Source organism: Doryrhamphus excisus, linkage group LG3, assembly GCF_037039965.1.
Source record: "Doryrhamphus excisus strain RoL-2023G ecotype Guam linkage group LG3, RoL_Dexc_Guam_v1.1, whole genome shotgun sequence".
Taxonomy (NCBI): Eukaryota; Metazoa; Chordata; class Actinopteri; order Syngnathiformes; family Syngnathidae; genus Doryrhamphus; species Doryrhamphus excisus.
The window spans coordinates 591,050-605,673 of record NC_136359.1 but is presented as its reverse complement, the minus strand read 5'-3'; the positions used below and the strand labels follow the sequence as shown (position 1 = coordinate 605,673).

Sequence of the window (14,624 nt, the reverse complement as noted above, 5' to 3'; positions counted from 1 at the left end):
CTCATCTAGATTCTGACGTCACTGCCCACAAACTTGCTGGTGCAGAGGCTCCGCCCCCTAGAAGTTCCATGGCATGATGTCATCACTAATGACGAGCTGCGTCTACCTCCACCTGCCAATCAACCCAAATGCTACGTTAGCTTAGCGTGTTGCAATGATGTTACTCATGTCTTACTAGCCTTGACGAAGTTAGCAACATGTAGCATCATAAAGGGCCAATGTTTACTTAGCAGCTAATGTTAGCGTGTGTAGCTACTTTGCCGTTGCTAACTGAGCTACTGAGCGTGTACATACTGTATGTGGCTAATGCTAATTCAGGCTCATGCAGCCACACTATCTGTCCTTGTTGTTATGTTTTTCCAATTCTCATTGTGCTGATTTAGCGTGCTACTCGTACGCGGCGAGGTCGTCTGATTTACCGAAAAGACGCCTCAAGCATCGACCAATCAATTGCTCTGCACGCCATCTTCCTGTTCTGGCAAAAAAGGCGGACTAGCCAGGACTCACTTTAGACCTGGCCCAGCCTTAGACAGGACTAGCTTTAGACCTGCTTCAACTTTGAAACCGGTTCAAACTTAGACCCAGTCCAACTTTACACCAGGACTAACCTTAGACCTGGACTACAGAAGATGAGTCTAGTTTTAAGACCAGCAGTTTTATGTCAAGAATTCTTGTACTATTTGATAAGAAACGATTGCAACGTCTGTATCATGTGTACATTATTGTGTCGAGTTGAAACTACATTTCCCACAATGCACTTCTTACCCTTGCTTGCTGTCACCAACTGTTCTCCACGCTAATGTAGCAACGCCTGTTAGCCTCCGGCTAAAATGGCGTCATCGATGATGTCGTCGGTCAGTGACGTGACGTGTTTGTGCCGTCATCACCGTCGTGTTCGGTTTGGATGAGCGGCTGATGTGCACGTGATCGTGACAGCGGAACGGCCGAGTGTCTACTTCCTGTCACGTGCTGTCACGGACAGAGCTGTCAATAAATCCAACAATGCCCACTTGCTTGCTCTCATTTGCTTCAAAGGTGCTGGGAAATGACACCAGCTCTGTTTCATCTACTTCATCTGGTTCTTCTAGTTCATCTACAGTCAGCGATGCTTATAACATACAACTAAAGGTAGAAGTTGTGGGTTCACTTCCTCCTCGTCAGCTCCTTGGCTTGCCGCCACCTACCGGACTGGTGTCCGCTTCCTGTACGCCATCTGAATAAAGTTTTATTCAAACGGTCAACTTGCTCTCAGCAACAACCACAAGTCGCCAGCAGCAAAGATGACAGAAACAAATCACTGGTGCTCCAAAGTGGATGAAATGGACTTGTACGTACTTATTATATATATATATATATATATAATATATATATATATATATACATACATCCGGGGCCAATTGGCTCATGTTTGTTGATAAAGTTTTTTCAAAAACATAAAAAACAGGTCGCCAGCAGGTAGAGTTGTTTTTTACATGTAAAGCTATAAAAAGCGTAAAGGAGAAACAAACAAGAATACTTACAGCATCGTCGTCGTCGCCTTCGTGGTCCGTGACGTCACTCCTTCATGACGTCATCCGGGGCAACCCGAAGTAGCAGACGAGGTCGTCATGGCGATGGAAAGCTCGGCGTTGCCACGGAGACCAACAACACCGGCTAGCGTTAGCATGGAGAGCCGAGTGGTTCCGAGCGGGAAAGTGTACCAGCAGCTCTTTGATGATCAGGTGATGTTGGCGCCCATTTCATGCTAACGTTGCTACCTTGCTAGCTGGAATGCTGATCACTTTTCTCTGTTTGAAGGTGCGACTGTCTAAGAGTTTGTTAGCCGCGCGCCGTCACACAGCCATGATGTGCGTGTCTGCCACCAACACGCCGGGCAGCGCCACCAGCAGGTTAGGGTTAGGGTTAGGGTTAACACACGCACACGCGCACCCGCACACACACACACGCACACACACACACGCAGTTGTTGTTGTTGTTGTTTTCCAGCACGTGGAAGCAGCCAGACGAGGATGCTGATGGCGATGAAGAAGTTGATGATGTCACAAGACTTCCTGACACTGTGGGTCGGTATCGCCGAGCGATGACGTCACGGGCGACACTTTGGACCAATCAGGTGTGCTGTTTCACGCAGACGGCAGTCACGTGGCCTGTGACATCCTGCAGCGTGTCCACCAGCACAAGAAGAAGCAACACCAGGAAGCCGTGCGGCAAATGGACGCGCAACTCACGCAGCTGGCTCAGGTAACACGCACACGGGCGCACGTGCACACGCACGCCTTACCACACGGGGTGTGTGCAGGTGTGCGAGACGCAGGTGAGGACGCACAGCGTCCAGCTGTTGTCCACTCTGCAGCGCATCAACATCTCTGTGGGCGCGCTGCAAGACAACATGCAACACGTGGAGCAACGCAGCCTGCAGGTAGGCGCCACCGACGCACGTGTGTGCGTGTGCGTGTCACGTGTGTGCATGCGTGTGCTCGTGCAGGAGGTGCTGAGCGTGTGGACTGAGGTTGAGGATCAGATGAAGCAGAAGAAGAAGAGCCTGGTGGACTTTCAGGTCCAAGTCGGCGAGTGCGAAAGACAGCGAGTCATCAAGGTGACGTTGCTCAGGTTGCTCAGGTTGCTCAGGTTGCCATGGTGACCACACTTAGTGTGTGTGTGTGTGTGTGTGTGTGTGTAGATGAGACCTGTGCTCAGGAAGTACTGCCATCTGCTGGGGAAGATCAACTTCCTGCCGTGTGCTGACATGCACAGACAGATCCACAGCGAGGCCACGGTAACGCGCCCCCACTTCCTCCTCCTTCTCCTCCTCCTCCTTCTCCTCCGCTTCCTTCTCCTCCGCTTCCGCTTCCTCCTCCTCCTCCTCCTCCTCCTCACCCGCGTGTGCGTCAGATGCTCAATCAGACCCTGCTGGCCAACCGGCGCAGTGCGGCGCGCGTCCTGCTGCTCCTGCAGGAGGCCACGCTCCAGCAGGAAGCGCTCCTCCATCTGCAGTGGGAGGAGTCTTTAAGCCGCTGGAGGCGGAGCCGAGCCCAGCAGGTGGTGCAGGAGTTCAGGTGGGTGTGGAAGCGACCGGCCCGGACAGAGCGGGTGCCGACCGTGCGGCGTGTTGCAGGGCGGGGCTGACGAGCGGAGACGTCTGGAGGCTGCTGGCGGATCAGATGACCTCACAGGAAGTGTCTCAGAGCGTGCGCCGCCTGTCCCAGCGACGCAGCGACATCATCGCGGAGATCAGGTGCGAGACGTGTGACGTGCATCTGTCGCCGCGTGTCACCTGACGTTCTCCCGTGGCGCATCTGTTGCAGCTCCCTGGTCCCGCCCTCCTTCTCCACGGCCCTCGTCTCCGATTGGTCGGAGAAGCTGACGGCTGTCAATCACCACATCGGTAAGCAGGCTCCGTCCCGGGGCCGCGTGTGGGACGGGTGATTGACGCGTGTTGGTCTTCTGGTGTCCAGACAGCCTTCACTCGGACTTCCTGCATCAGTTGCGTTGTTGTTACGAGCTCACGTGGCAGGAGCGCCTGGCTCAGGCGCAGGTCGCCAAGGTAACCGCACAGTGGGCGTCTTCATGTCGCCGTGGTAACCCACCGCTTGCGCCGCGTCCTGCAGGAAGCGCTCTTGTCGCTGGAGCTGCCCGAGAAGGAAGTGAATGAAACGGTCAAGTCGGAGCTCCTCTCTCTGATTGGCCAATACCAGAGGCAGGATGAAGGGCAGCTGGCGGCCATTGATGTCAGTCTCCGCCTGTACGTGTCACACGTTGGCGCCGCATGATGAAGACGCAGCTGCTGTGTGCGCAGATGTGTGCAGACGGGCTGTGGGCGGCGTCCGCCAGGCTCAGCAGGCGTGCCTTCCTGGTGATGCGTGCGCTGGCGTTGCTGTGGGAGGAGCACAGCGGCAACCTGCTCAGCCTGGAAGAGGAAGTTCAGCGCCGCCTGGAAGAGCTGAGGTGTGCTCAGGAAAAACACGTCCAGGTGAGAGCGCTGCGCCGGGCCGGGCCGGGCCGGGCCGGGCCGTGCCACGTGGGCGGGGTCATTGAGCGAGTGTCCCCCGTGACGCTTCAGAGGAAGAAGGTGTTCCTGGACGAGATGCTGGCCGGACTCCGCCAGGAGAGCAGCGAAGCGGCCCTGAAGACGTCCATGGAGCAAACCGTCCACTACCTGCAGAACCTCAGGGTCAGGTGTGCCACCCGTCACCCAAACTCTCAGGCTTTTACTGTGAAGGTGTGGAGGTGTCACTTCCTGTGTGCGTGTGCAGCTGTGGCGAGTGTGTCTCCAATCAGTGCCGCGTGTTGGACCGCCTCCCGCATGACTTTGTGGACGAGCTGGACAGCTACAGCAAACACCTGAGCACCTTCTACCACCTCAGTGACGCCTTCACCCTGGTAACCATGGCAACCACACACACACACACACACGTGGCCTGAGATGCCACTCTCGTCCTCTAGAACCCACAAGACCTCCAGAAACTCCCGCCAGTCGCTGACATCATCAGCGGCGATGAGGATGGCGCTGAGCCTGGCGCTGAGCCTGAGAAGCCTTGTGATTGGCTGGCGGAGGTGAGCTCAGCTTCTTATTGGCCGATACAAAGACAGACGTGACTTTTAAAGTGTGCAGGCGCAGACGTCCCTGCTCGACCTCTACGACCTCAGCAGCAATCTGGCGTTCACATCGTCAAGGGGCGTGTCCTACTCCGCCCCCGCCTTCAGGTGCCCCGCCAGTGACCTGCCCGGCAACATGAGCAAGCAACAGGAAACGCACCTGAGCGTGTTTCCTGTGGAGACGCTCACGCACTCGCTCGGCAGGTTAGCGCTGAGCTGAGGTAAGCTAACGGTCGCTCGCCCTCCAACGTGATCCCGTGTGCACGTGCAGGGCGCGCACGTTGTTTTTTGAGCACCTGGAGCATCGTTACCATGACGTCCTGACCTCTGTGGTTGCCACGGTGATGGAGAGGAAGGAGGCGGTGCAGGCGTATCACGACCTTCAAATGCAGCAGCTCGACCCCCAACATGTCAGGGCGTGCATCTACGCGCCCCGCCTCGGTAACGCGCACGCACGCACGCACGCACAGTCATACTCACGCCAACGTGTGTGTGTGTGTGTGTGTGTGTGTGTGTGTGTGTGTGTGTGTGTGTGCGTGTGCGTGCGCGTGCACGTAGGCGAGCTGCAGAAACACAAGCAATGTGTGGAAACTCACTGCCAGGAAGTGTCAGACGTGCTGACTTCCTGCAGGGCGGCGCTACGCCAGCTGCAGGCGTCCGTCAGCAAGAAGAACCAGCAGCTCACCGCCACGCTGTCCAAGATGGACGACAGCGTCCTCAAAACAGACGGCAGCAGACGGTAAGGAGCGCAAGTCCAGCAAAGGTCGCGCATGCGTGTCTCACGTCCTGTGCGTGTGTCAGCCTGGAGGCCCTTAGCTCCACCCTGCAGGACTGTCTGGATGAGCACATCAAAGACACCCAGCGCTCCCACGCCGCCTTCAGACACGTGCTTCAGCTCCGGATGGAGGATCTGCGACGCCGGACCGCCTCCCTCCTCCACTCCTTCAGGTAACGCGCTCGTCGCCACACGGCGGCGTCGTCACGGTGACGCTGCGGTCACGTGTTGCTCAGGTTGTTCAGCGAGGGAGGCGACTTCACTCGCCATGAAGTGAAAATATTCCAGCGACGTCTGAGAGAAGAAAGTAAACGAATCAGCCTGGCGGAGGAGAACATCTACATGGACCTTCAAAACCTGGGGTCCAAGAGCTTACAGCAGGTGGGACCCCAACGCCACCCCTAACGCACGTTAGCCCAGCGATGTTAGCATGCTTTGCTGGCGGCTCAGGTGAAGGCGGTGTCGGGGCGTTTCGAGGAGAAGCTGTGGCTCCTGCAGGCTGAGGTGAAGTTCATGGAGAAGGTCCAAAGGATTCTGAGCAGCACCCAAGTGGAGGTCAGGGCCGAGGTAGGAGCTGTTCGAGTCACCTGACCTCCTGTGACCTTGGTGTGAGTCATGTGACTTTCCAGGCGGCCAGCAGCAACCACCAGGAGGCGACCATCAGCGCTCGTCTGGAGGAGCTGGGGGAGATTCTGGCGGGAGAGCAGGTTAGCTGCTCCTTAGCATGCTGGTCCTCCTCAGCTACTGTGTGTGTGTGTGTGTGTGTGTGCGTGTGTGCGTGTGCACGTGCAGGTGTGTGCCGAGCAGGCGTGTGTGCTGCTGTCGTTCATCAGCGACGCCCTCAGGAGGCGGAGTCACTACCTGGACGAGGAGATGGTTCCCGTGCCCGCCACGGCCAAATCCAGGAAGCAGGTGTGGTCGGCCCCGCCCCCTGCTCTGCTGCAGCCCTGCAGGTCGGGGGGGAACATTCTGGAAGACCCCATAGTGGGCGTGGTCAAGTCTCTGAACAGGTGTGTGCGGGAAAGACATGATTGACGGCTGTGCCGTTCTCTCACATCTGTCTACGTGTCCCTCAGGTTCTCCGGGGGTCACGACCCCGCCGCCACCGGCCCCACGACCTTCACAGGTGAGTCAGGACCCTGAATGCGGAAGGTCAAAGGTGACGGCTGTGGCTTGTGTGTGCAGGTCGAAGCCCCGCCCATCGCCAGCCATCCTCCCGCCGGAGCGAGTCTGCTGCGGCCACCAGGTACACACGCGTGCGTGCACACGTGCGCACACACGTGCGTGTTGGCAGAGTGTGTGTGTGTGTGTGTGTGCAGGTCCCTCAGGACTGACAAAAGGTTCCAGATCTTTGGTTCCAAACCAGAAGCGGACCAGAATCCAGAGTGAGTCCAGACAGAAACTGGATCAGATCTGATGTCCTGGCTGCTCAGCTGTGTGTGTGTGTGTGTGTGTGTGTGTGTGTAGCTGCTACATCTCCACGGTGAACGGCATGCTGAGGAGGACTCACCACACCCTGCTGCTGGTTGCCAAGGTAACAGGAAGTCAGGTGGTAGCGTGGCGGTGGCCGGGGTGACCGAGCGCGGTGTCGTACGTCAGGACTTCTACCAGAGTCAGCGCTGCGGGGGCTTCCATCTTCTTCCCGGGGCCCTGGACCAGTGGGTGGACGGCATCCAGCAGAGGCTGCTGGGATATCACGAGCACGCCAAGACGCTGCTGAGCGCCAGCAGAGAAGGTAAGAGCACTTCCTGTCGCGTGGGATCACGTCCTGGTTGCCGTGTGTGTCAGCGCTGGAGCGCCAGCAGCACGTGTTGGCCGACACCGTGCGCTCGCTCCCCGACAAGCTGATCCGTCACCACGAGCGACGCATGGGGGCGGGGCTGAGGGAGGAGGCGGACCTGGTGACGCAGAAGTTTGAGAAGACGGCGGCGGCCAGCGAGAAGGAGAAGGTACGCTTGTACGCTCGTGTGAGCGATGCGGTGGTCGCCGCGCCGACTGAGGTCTCGGCGTCAGAGGGCCAACGTGGCTCGTCTGCGCCTGCTGCTCTCCAACAGCGAGCTGGACAAGCTGAGCCGCGGCGAGGAGGAGCGACAGCGGCGTCTCCGTGACGCCATCCATTCCTCGCATCAGGAACTGCAGGTATCCGGACGGCAGCGTTACCGCGGCGACCGTGGACCGGCCGGCGGCTCACCGCCTTGTTTGTGCAGGAGCGTGCGAGACGCAAAGGGGAGGAGTTTGTGACATCGCTGGCGACCCTGACGGAGAACCTCCTCCTTCAAATGGACCAGCTTCCTCTCGCAGGTACTCCTCACGCCGTCCTCTTCCCCTGTGGCGGTTGCCGTGGTAACAGTGTCTGCGTGCCGGCAGAAGTGACCTGGGAGGACAGACCGGTCACCGTGGAGACGGGACAGCCCTGCAGGTAAGTCCGGCCTGGCGGCTCCACGGAGACGCTTCCCACCGCGTGTTTGTGTGACAGGATGTGGGCGGGGATTCCTCACCTGTCAGCTGACTCGCCAACCACAGCGACCATCGCCACCAGCAGGTGCACCCTGGGACACGTGGCCGTCGTGCACTGCAGAGACGCTGCTGTCAAGGTACGTGCACGCGCACGTGCAATGGTGTGTATGAGTGTGTGTATGATGGTGTATGATGGCGTGTGTATGATGGTGTATGATGGTGTATGATGGCGTGTGTATGATGGCGTGTGTATGATGGTGTATGATGGCGTGTGTATGATGGTGTATGATGGTGTATGATGGCGTGTGTATGATGGTGTATGATGGTGTATGATGGCGTATGATGGCGTGTGTATGATGGTGTATGATGGCGTGTGTATGATGGCGTGTGTATGATGGTGTATGATGGCGTGTGTATGATGGCGTGTGTATGATGGTGTATGATGGTGTATGATGGCGTGTGTATGATGGTGTATGATGGCGTGTGTATGATGGTGTGTGTATGATGGTGTATGATGGTGTATGATGGCGTGTGTATGATGGTGTATGATGGCGTATGATGGCGTGTGTATGATGGTGTATGATGGCGTATGATGGCGTGTGTATGATGGTGTATGATGGCGTGTGTATGATGGTGTATGATGGCGTGTGTATGATGGTGTATGATGGCGTGTGTATGATGGCGTGTGTATGATGGTGTATGATGGCGTATGTATGATGGTGTATGATGGCGTATGTATGATGGTGTATGATGGCGTGTGTATGATGGTGTATGATGGCGTGTGTATGATGGTGTATGATGGCGTGTGTATGATGGTGTATGATGGTGTATGTATGATGGTGTATGATGGTGTATGTATGATGGTGTATGATGGCGTATGTATGATGGTGTATGTTGGCGTGTGTATGATGGTGTATGATGGCGTGTGTATGATGGTGTATGATGGTGTGTGTATGATGGTGTATGATGGTGTATGATGGCGTGTGTATGATGGTGTATGATGGCGTGTGTATGATGGTGTATGATGGCGTGTGTATGATGGTGTATGATGGCGTGTGTATGATGGTGTATGATGGCGTGTGTGCGTGTCAGCGTTTCCAGCAGGCGTCGGCGTCGGTGCTGTCACAATGCGAGGCAGACAAGCGGAGGCGCGTCAACGAGCTCCAGAGCTGGAAGACGCACTGGAAGCAGCAGACGCACGCGCGCGCACACGCACGCACGCACAGCACGTGATTTCATGGGCTGGCGGCCAATCACCACACGGCGCCATCAGATTCCACCACGCCTTTTATTTCATCCGGCTTCACGATTCCGACGTCACTTCGGACACGCTGTCGATGGAGCGCAGCAGCTGGGAGACCAGATGCAGAGACTCCGCCCCCTCCAGCAGCCGACTGAATAAACACGCCGTTGGTCACGTGACCCCAAACATGTTATGTTTCATGACGCAAATATCATCGATAAACCTCACTGACCGGATGGAGGAGTGGGCGTGGCTTGCCGTCTTGTCCAGGTAGTCAGACGCCACGTGGGCGTTGTGCCTCATCGCCATGACGATGTCAGACTGGCCCGACATCAGGCTGGCGTTTTCTGAGCGTAGACGGTCAACCTCAGCCTGACGCACACATGACGCACGTGAGCATGAGCACGTGCACGTGCATGATGTGAGGCGTGTGCGTGTGCAAGAGAGACCTGCAGCAGGCGGAGCTCCGCCCTCATCTTGGAGGCACCGCCCTCAGCTCTCAGGGCTCTCGTCTGCCAAAGAGAAGGTGGGTTGCCATGACAACGAGTCAACACGGTAACCTGGCGCCCCCCGGTGGACGTGATCGAAGACGCACCGTCATCAGCTCCAGGTTCCGCTCCACAGAGAGGACCATGTTCTCCATGTCTCGGACCTCCTGCTGCTCCTGACAGCGCCGCTGCCGTAGCTCCGCCTCCAGGGCCTCCACCCTGTGCAAAGCATGCTGGGTAATGGGAGGAGCTGCAGCCCAACTGGCTGCGTCATACCTCTGCTCGTTGGCTTCTGATCTTCTCTGAAGGTCCATGGTGGTTCTCCTCAGCCAGCGGTTCTCTTGCTGCAGCTGCACACATCAAAGGTCACATGGAAGGGTACCTTTGGGGGGGGGGCAATAGGTGAGGGGCGGGGCCAGTCACCTGTTCCACGCGCTCCCTGCCGGAGGTGTTTGGTTGCAACATGGACATTTCATCATCACCCTCATAGTTGGCTCCGCCTCCTCGCTTGGAGAAGAAGCTGATGATCCATCCATCAATCATTGGCACAACACAGCATGGCAACACTTGATACTAGCGGCACTCATACACTTTACGCTAGCAGCACTCATACACTTTATGCTAGCAGCACTCAAATACTTGATACTATCAGCACTCATGCACCAGATACTAGCAGCACTCATACACCAGATACTAGCAGCACTCATACACCAGATACTAGCAGCACTCATACACTTTATGCTAGCAGCACTCAAATACTTGATACTATCAGCACTCATACACCAGATACTAGCAGCACTCATACACTTTACGCTAGCAGCACTCAAATACTTGATACTATCAGCACTCATACACCAGATACTAGCAGCACTCATACACCAGATACTAGCAGCACTCATACACTTTACGCTAGCAGCACTCAAATACTTGATACTATCAGCACTCATACACCAGATACTAGCAGCACTCATACACTTTACGCTAGCAGCACTCAAATACTTGATACTATCAGCACTCATACACCAGATACTAGCAGCACTCATACACCAGATACTAGCAGCACTCATACACCAGATACTAGCAGCACTCATACACTTTATGCTAGCAGCACTCAAATACTTGATACTATCAGCACTCATACACCAGATACTAGCAGCACTCATACACTTTACGCTAGCAGCACTCATACACCAGATACTAGCAGCACTCATACACTTTATGCTAGCAGCACTGAAACCCTTGATACTAGCAGCACTCCAATACTTGATACTAGCAGCACTCATACACTACACTAGCACTTTACACTAGCAGCACTCATACACTTTATGCTAGCAGCAAACACTTGATACTAGTAGCACTCAAACACTTGACACTAGCAGGACTCATACACTTTACGCTAGCAGCACTCATACACTTTACGCTAGCAGCACTCATACACTTGATACTAGCAGCACTCATACACTTTATGCTAGCAGCACTCATACACTTGATGCTAGCAGCACTCATACACTTGATACTAGCAGCACTCATACACTTTACGCTAGCAACACTCATACACTTTATGCTAGCAGCACTCACATGGATGACTCGTCTTCCTCATCCTCCGCGCTGTGGGAGGAGCCATCTCCACCTGACTGAAGGCCCCACCCACCCTCCATTTCCTCCACCTGATTGGACAGCCAGCATGAACACATGGATGACGTCACTCCTTGAAACAAACTACTCACCTTCCATGCTGGTTGCTGCTGGTCCGGGTCCGGGTCCGGGTCCGCCTCCTGGTCCGGGTCGTGTTTCTTGGAGCGAAGGAACTCTCTGAAGGAGAATGGGTTCAGCTCCTCTTCATCTGAGGAGGAATGGGCCAAGAGGGTCCATCACGAACCACAACTTGGACGTGATCATAACACACACACGCGCACACACGCGCACACACGCGCGAGCACAACCAACCTTCGGTGGTGAGTAAGGTTTTTTCGCGGGTCCCGTGGGTGGACATGACGTCATGGGCGAGCTGCAGGGCGATCGAACCCGAAAACAAAAGACGGCAGACGTGACAGGGTTTGACAGGGTTTTCACCGTCTTATTGGTCCGCGAGATCACGCGACAAAACAGGAACACAAGCCCTTCACTTCCTGTACACTTCCTGTAAGCTCGCGCTCAAACTTGGATCACGTGGCCGTCTGCTCCAAGTGGTTCGGCTCGACCGTCTTGGTACAGACCCGGAAGAGGAGAGACACCGCTCCGGTCCAAAGGTAAAAAAAACTTTTGTCCTTCCTCGGTTCCACTCGGTTCCACTCGGCTCTTTGGCGCCAAGTTGGCCTGCTCGGCTCCTCCCGGCCGGCCGTCAAACGCTTGGTTCTGGTCGTGATGGACACCGGAACTTCTGGCCGTGATGGACACCGGAACTTCTGGCCGTGATGGACACCGGAACTTCTGGTCTCGGGTGGCCTCAAGTGCCGGTTCCGAAGCGGTGCAAACGTGGTGGACTTCTATTTTGAAAGCTACGTGATGGAGCGGAAGTACCGCCGGCTTGTTGTCACGCCCCCCTTGAAAGTTAAAATAGGGAAACTAGTAAAAGTGGGGAGAAGGGAAATACCGGAGTACCTGGGAAAATGGGAGGGGGGGACCCCGTACGGGTTTAGTTTTTATACTGGCCTACAGGTGTATACTGGTCTACAAGTGTATACTGGTCTACAGGTGTATACTGGCCTACAGGTGTATACTGGTCTACAGGTGTATACTGGTCTACAGGTGTATACTGGTCTACAAGTGTATACTGGTCTACAGGTGTATACTGGCCTACAGGTGTATACTGGTCTACAGGTGTATACTGGTCTACAGGTGTATACTGGTCTACAGGTGTATACTGGTCTACAGGTGTATACTGGTCTACAGGTGTATACTGGTCTACAGGTGTATACTGGTCTACAAGTGTATACTGGTCTACAGGTGTATACTGGCCTACAGGTGTATACTGGTCTACAGGTGTATACTGGTCTACAGGTGTATACTGGCCTACAGGTGTATACTGGTCTACAGGTGTATACTGGTCTACAGGTGTATACTGGTCTACAGATGTATACGCCCCCTTTTTGGGCTGAATAACAACTCTCATTTGAATGAATTGGTGATTGTGACAATATTAACTATTATACAATATCTTCTATGAAAACACTTAACTTATGCTAGCACTATTGCTATTAGGCTCATTTGCTAGCACTATTGCTAATAGGCTCACATCTTAGCACTATTACGAACATGCTAGCACTATTGCTAACATGCTAGCACTATTGTTAATAGGCTTACATCTTAGCACTATTACGAACATGCTAACACTATTGCTAATAGGCTCACATCTTAGCACTATTACGAACATGCTAGCACTATTGCTAACATGCTAGCACTATTGTTAATAGGCTTACATCTTAGCACTATTACGAACATGCTAGCTCTATTGCTAATAGGCTCACATGCTAGCACTATTGCTAACATGCTAGCACTATTGTTAATAGGCTCACATCTTAGCACTATTACGAACATGCTAGCACTATTACGAACTTGCTAGCTCTATTGCTAACATGCTAGCACTATTGTTAATAGGCTCACATCTTAGCACTATTACGAACATGCTAGCACTATTACGAACATGCTAGCTCTATTGCTAACATGCTAGCACTATTGTTAATAGGCTCACATCTTAGCACTATTACGAACATGCTAACACTATTGCTAATAGGCTCACATGCTAGCACTATTGCTAACATAGGGTAATATGCTAACATGCCACTGGTGCGCTGCTGAAAGTGTAATTTATAGCAAATGTACTACATAAGAATAGTACTAACTGAGCTACTACTAGCATGTACAGTATAGATGTATGCTAATCCATTCCTAACCAACACGCTCATAATAATATTCCTATTATGTTGACATTTATGGACTGATGACCTTGACATCGTGGTTTGTTACATGTTGCATTTTCAGAGTTCAATGTCTGAAGACATCCTCAATGAGGGGGGTGAGCCCCAGTCCCCCTCCCAGGCCCCGTCCACCTTGTCCCCCTCCCAGGCCCCGTCCACCTTGTCCCCCTCCCAGGCCCCGTCCACCTTGTCTCCATCCCAGGCCCCGTCCACGTCCCAGGCCCCGTCCACCTTGTCCCCATCCCAGGCCCCGTCCAGGTCCCAGCCAGGTTCCAGTTCGTCCAGCGGCCCGTCTTCAGGCAGCCAGTCCTCCAGCGGCTCAGGGACCCTGAGCAGCGTGGACACGCTTCCTGTCACGTTGCCGTCGGTTCCTGAGGAGCCCGAGTGCCAACCTTGGGGTCGTCTGCTGCCCATGCACGCCGGCTTTCGCGCTCACGGCAAGTTGGCGGTTTGGCACGGCGGCTAACGTTAGCTTGCATTGAATTTAGCGCTAGCGTGTTTTGTTGCAGATTGTATGGAGGACGAGTACTTGTTCGGACGCGACTCCAAGTGTCACTACGTCCTGGACGACCCCGAGCACAGAGGATCCTTGCCATACCGAATCTACAGCAAGAGACACTTCAGGATCTACAGGGTAGCCGCCCCCCTTTCCCCTTGGCACGTGCGCGCGTATCAATGCACGTGTGCGTGTGCGTCAGGATGGCAGCGAGGCGTTCATCCAGGATTTGAGTAACAACGGCACGTTCGTGGACGGGATCAAAATCGGACGCAACAAGAAGCTTCCTCTGGTCAACAACGCCGTGTTGGCGTTGTCGCAGCAGCGGAACAAAGGTAAAGATGGCCGCCGCCGGTCGGTGGTGCGGTCATGTGACGCGTTCTTCCTCTACGGCCGCAGTCTTTGTCTTCATCGACCTGATGTCGGACGAGGACGCCGCGCTACCCGGCCCGCTGAGGGACAAGTACCTGCTGACCCGGCAGATCGGAACGTGAGCCGCTTCCTGTGGCGGCCGGCGCCCTGACGCCGTGCGTGTGTTTCAGGGGCGTGTGCGGCGAGGTGCGTCTGGCCTTCGAGAGGTCCACCTGCAAGAAGTTTGCGGTGAAGATCATCAAGAAGGGGAACTTCCGCTCAGAAGGGGTACGTCTTCTCT

The 14,624-nt window shown here is 54.8% G+C and overlaps 3 protein-coding genes across 4 annotated transcripts; 2 read left to right on the top strand and 1 right to left on the bottom strand.

Moving 5' to 3' along the window:
• Positions 1–1,367: 1,367 nt before the first annotated feature.
• On the top strand, positions 1,368–10,240 carry ccdc180 (coiled-coil domain containing 180). 2 transcript variants are annotated; one of them, XM_078789363.1, is made up of 35 exons: positions 1,368–1,721; positions 1,798–1,889; positions 1,987–2,063; positions 2,132–2,241; positions 2,300–2,419; positions 2,486–2,596; positions 2,681–2,776; positions 2,893–3,056; positions 3,116–3,235; positions 3,306–3,385; positions 3,456–3,544; positions 3,609–3,728; positions 3,797–3,970; positions 4,061–4,176; positions 4,254–4,380; positions 4,444–4,554; positions 4,613–4,800; positions 4,868–5,037; positions 5,155–5,335; positions 5,398–5,544; positions 5,608–5,752; positions 5,822–5,938; positions 6,001–6,078; positions 6,164–6,381; positions 6,448–6,497; positions 6,557–6,617; positions 6,691–6,756; positions 6,839–6,905; positions 6,971–7,106; positions 7,160–7,320; positions 7,385–7,510; positions 7,579–7,672; positions 7,739–7,790; positions 7,848–7,965; positions 8,921–10,240. In XM_078789363.1, the coding sequence occupies exons 1-35, from the start codon at positions 1,608–1,610 to the stop codon at positions 9,059–9,061; spliced, it is 4,137 nt and encodes a 1,378-aa protein (XP_078645489.1). In that variant the 5' UTR covers positions 1,368–1,607; the 3' UTR covers positions 9,062–10,240. The 2 variants fall into 2 exon arrangements, with proteins under 2 accessions (XP_078645489.1, XP_078645490.1); XM_078789364.1 differs by lacking the exons at positions 1,368–1,721; positions 1,798–1,889 and having other exon boundaries at positions 1,995–2,059.
• entr1 (endosome associated trafficking regulator 1) lies at positions 9,103–12,296 on the bottom strand. The gene is made up of 9 exons (XM_058071954.2): positions 11,507–12,296; positions 11,287–11,402; positions 11,138–11,226; positions 9,983–10,079; positions 9,836–9,909; positions 9,667–9,778; positions 9,521–9,583; positions 9,304–9,443; positions 9,103–9,222 (listed from the first exon to the last, which is right to left on the bottom strand). Exons 1-9 carry the CDS (start codon positions 11,550–11,552, stop codon positions 9,132–9,134), a joined length of 828 nt encoding a protein of 275 aa, XP_057927937.2. The 5' UTR covers positions 11,553–12,296; the 3' UTR covers positions 9,103–9,131.
• Positions 10,889–14,611, top strand: LOC131128762 (serine/threonine-protein kinase Chk2; the record flags this gene model as incomplete). The annotated part of the gene is made up of 6 exons (XM_078789246.1): positions 10,889–11,808; positions 13,541–13,913; positions 13,986–14,110; positions 14,175–14,307; positions 14,372–14,462; positions 14,515–14,611. Coding segments are annotated over exons 2-6 (813 nt in total), but the record flags the coding sequence as incomplete, so codon positions are not given.
• Between the last annotated feature and the right edge of the window lie 13 nt (positions 14,612–14,624).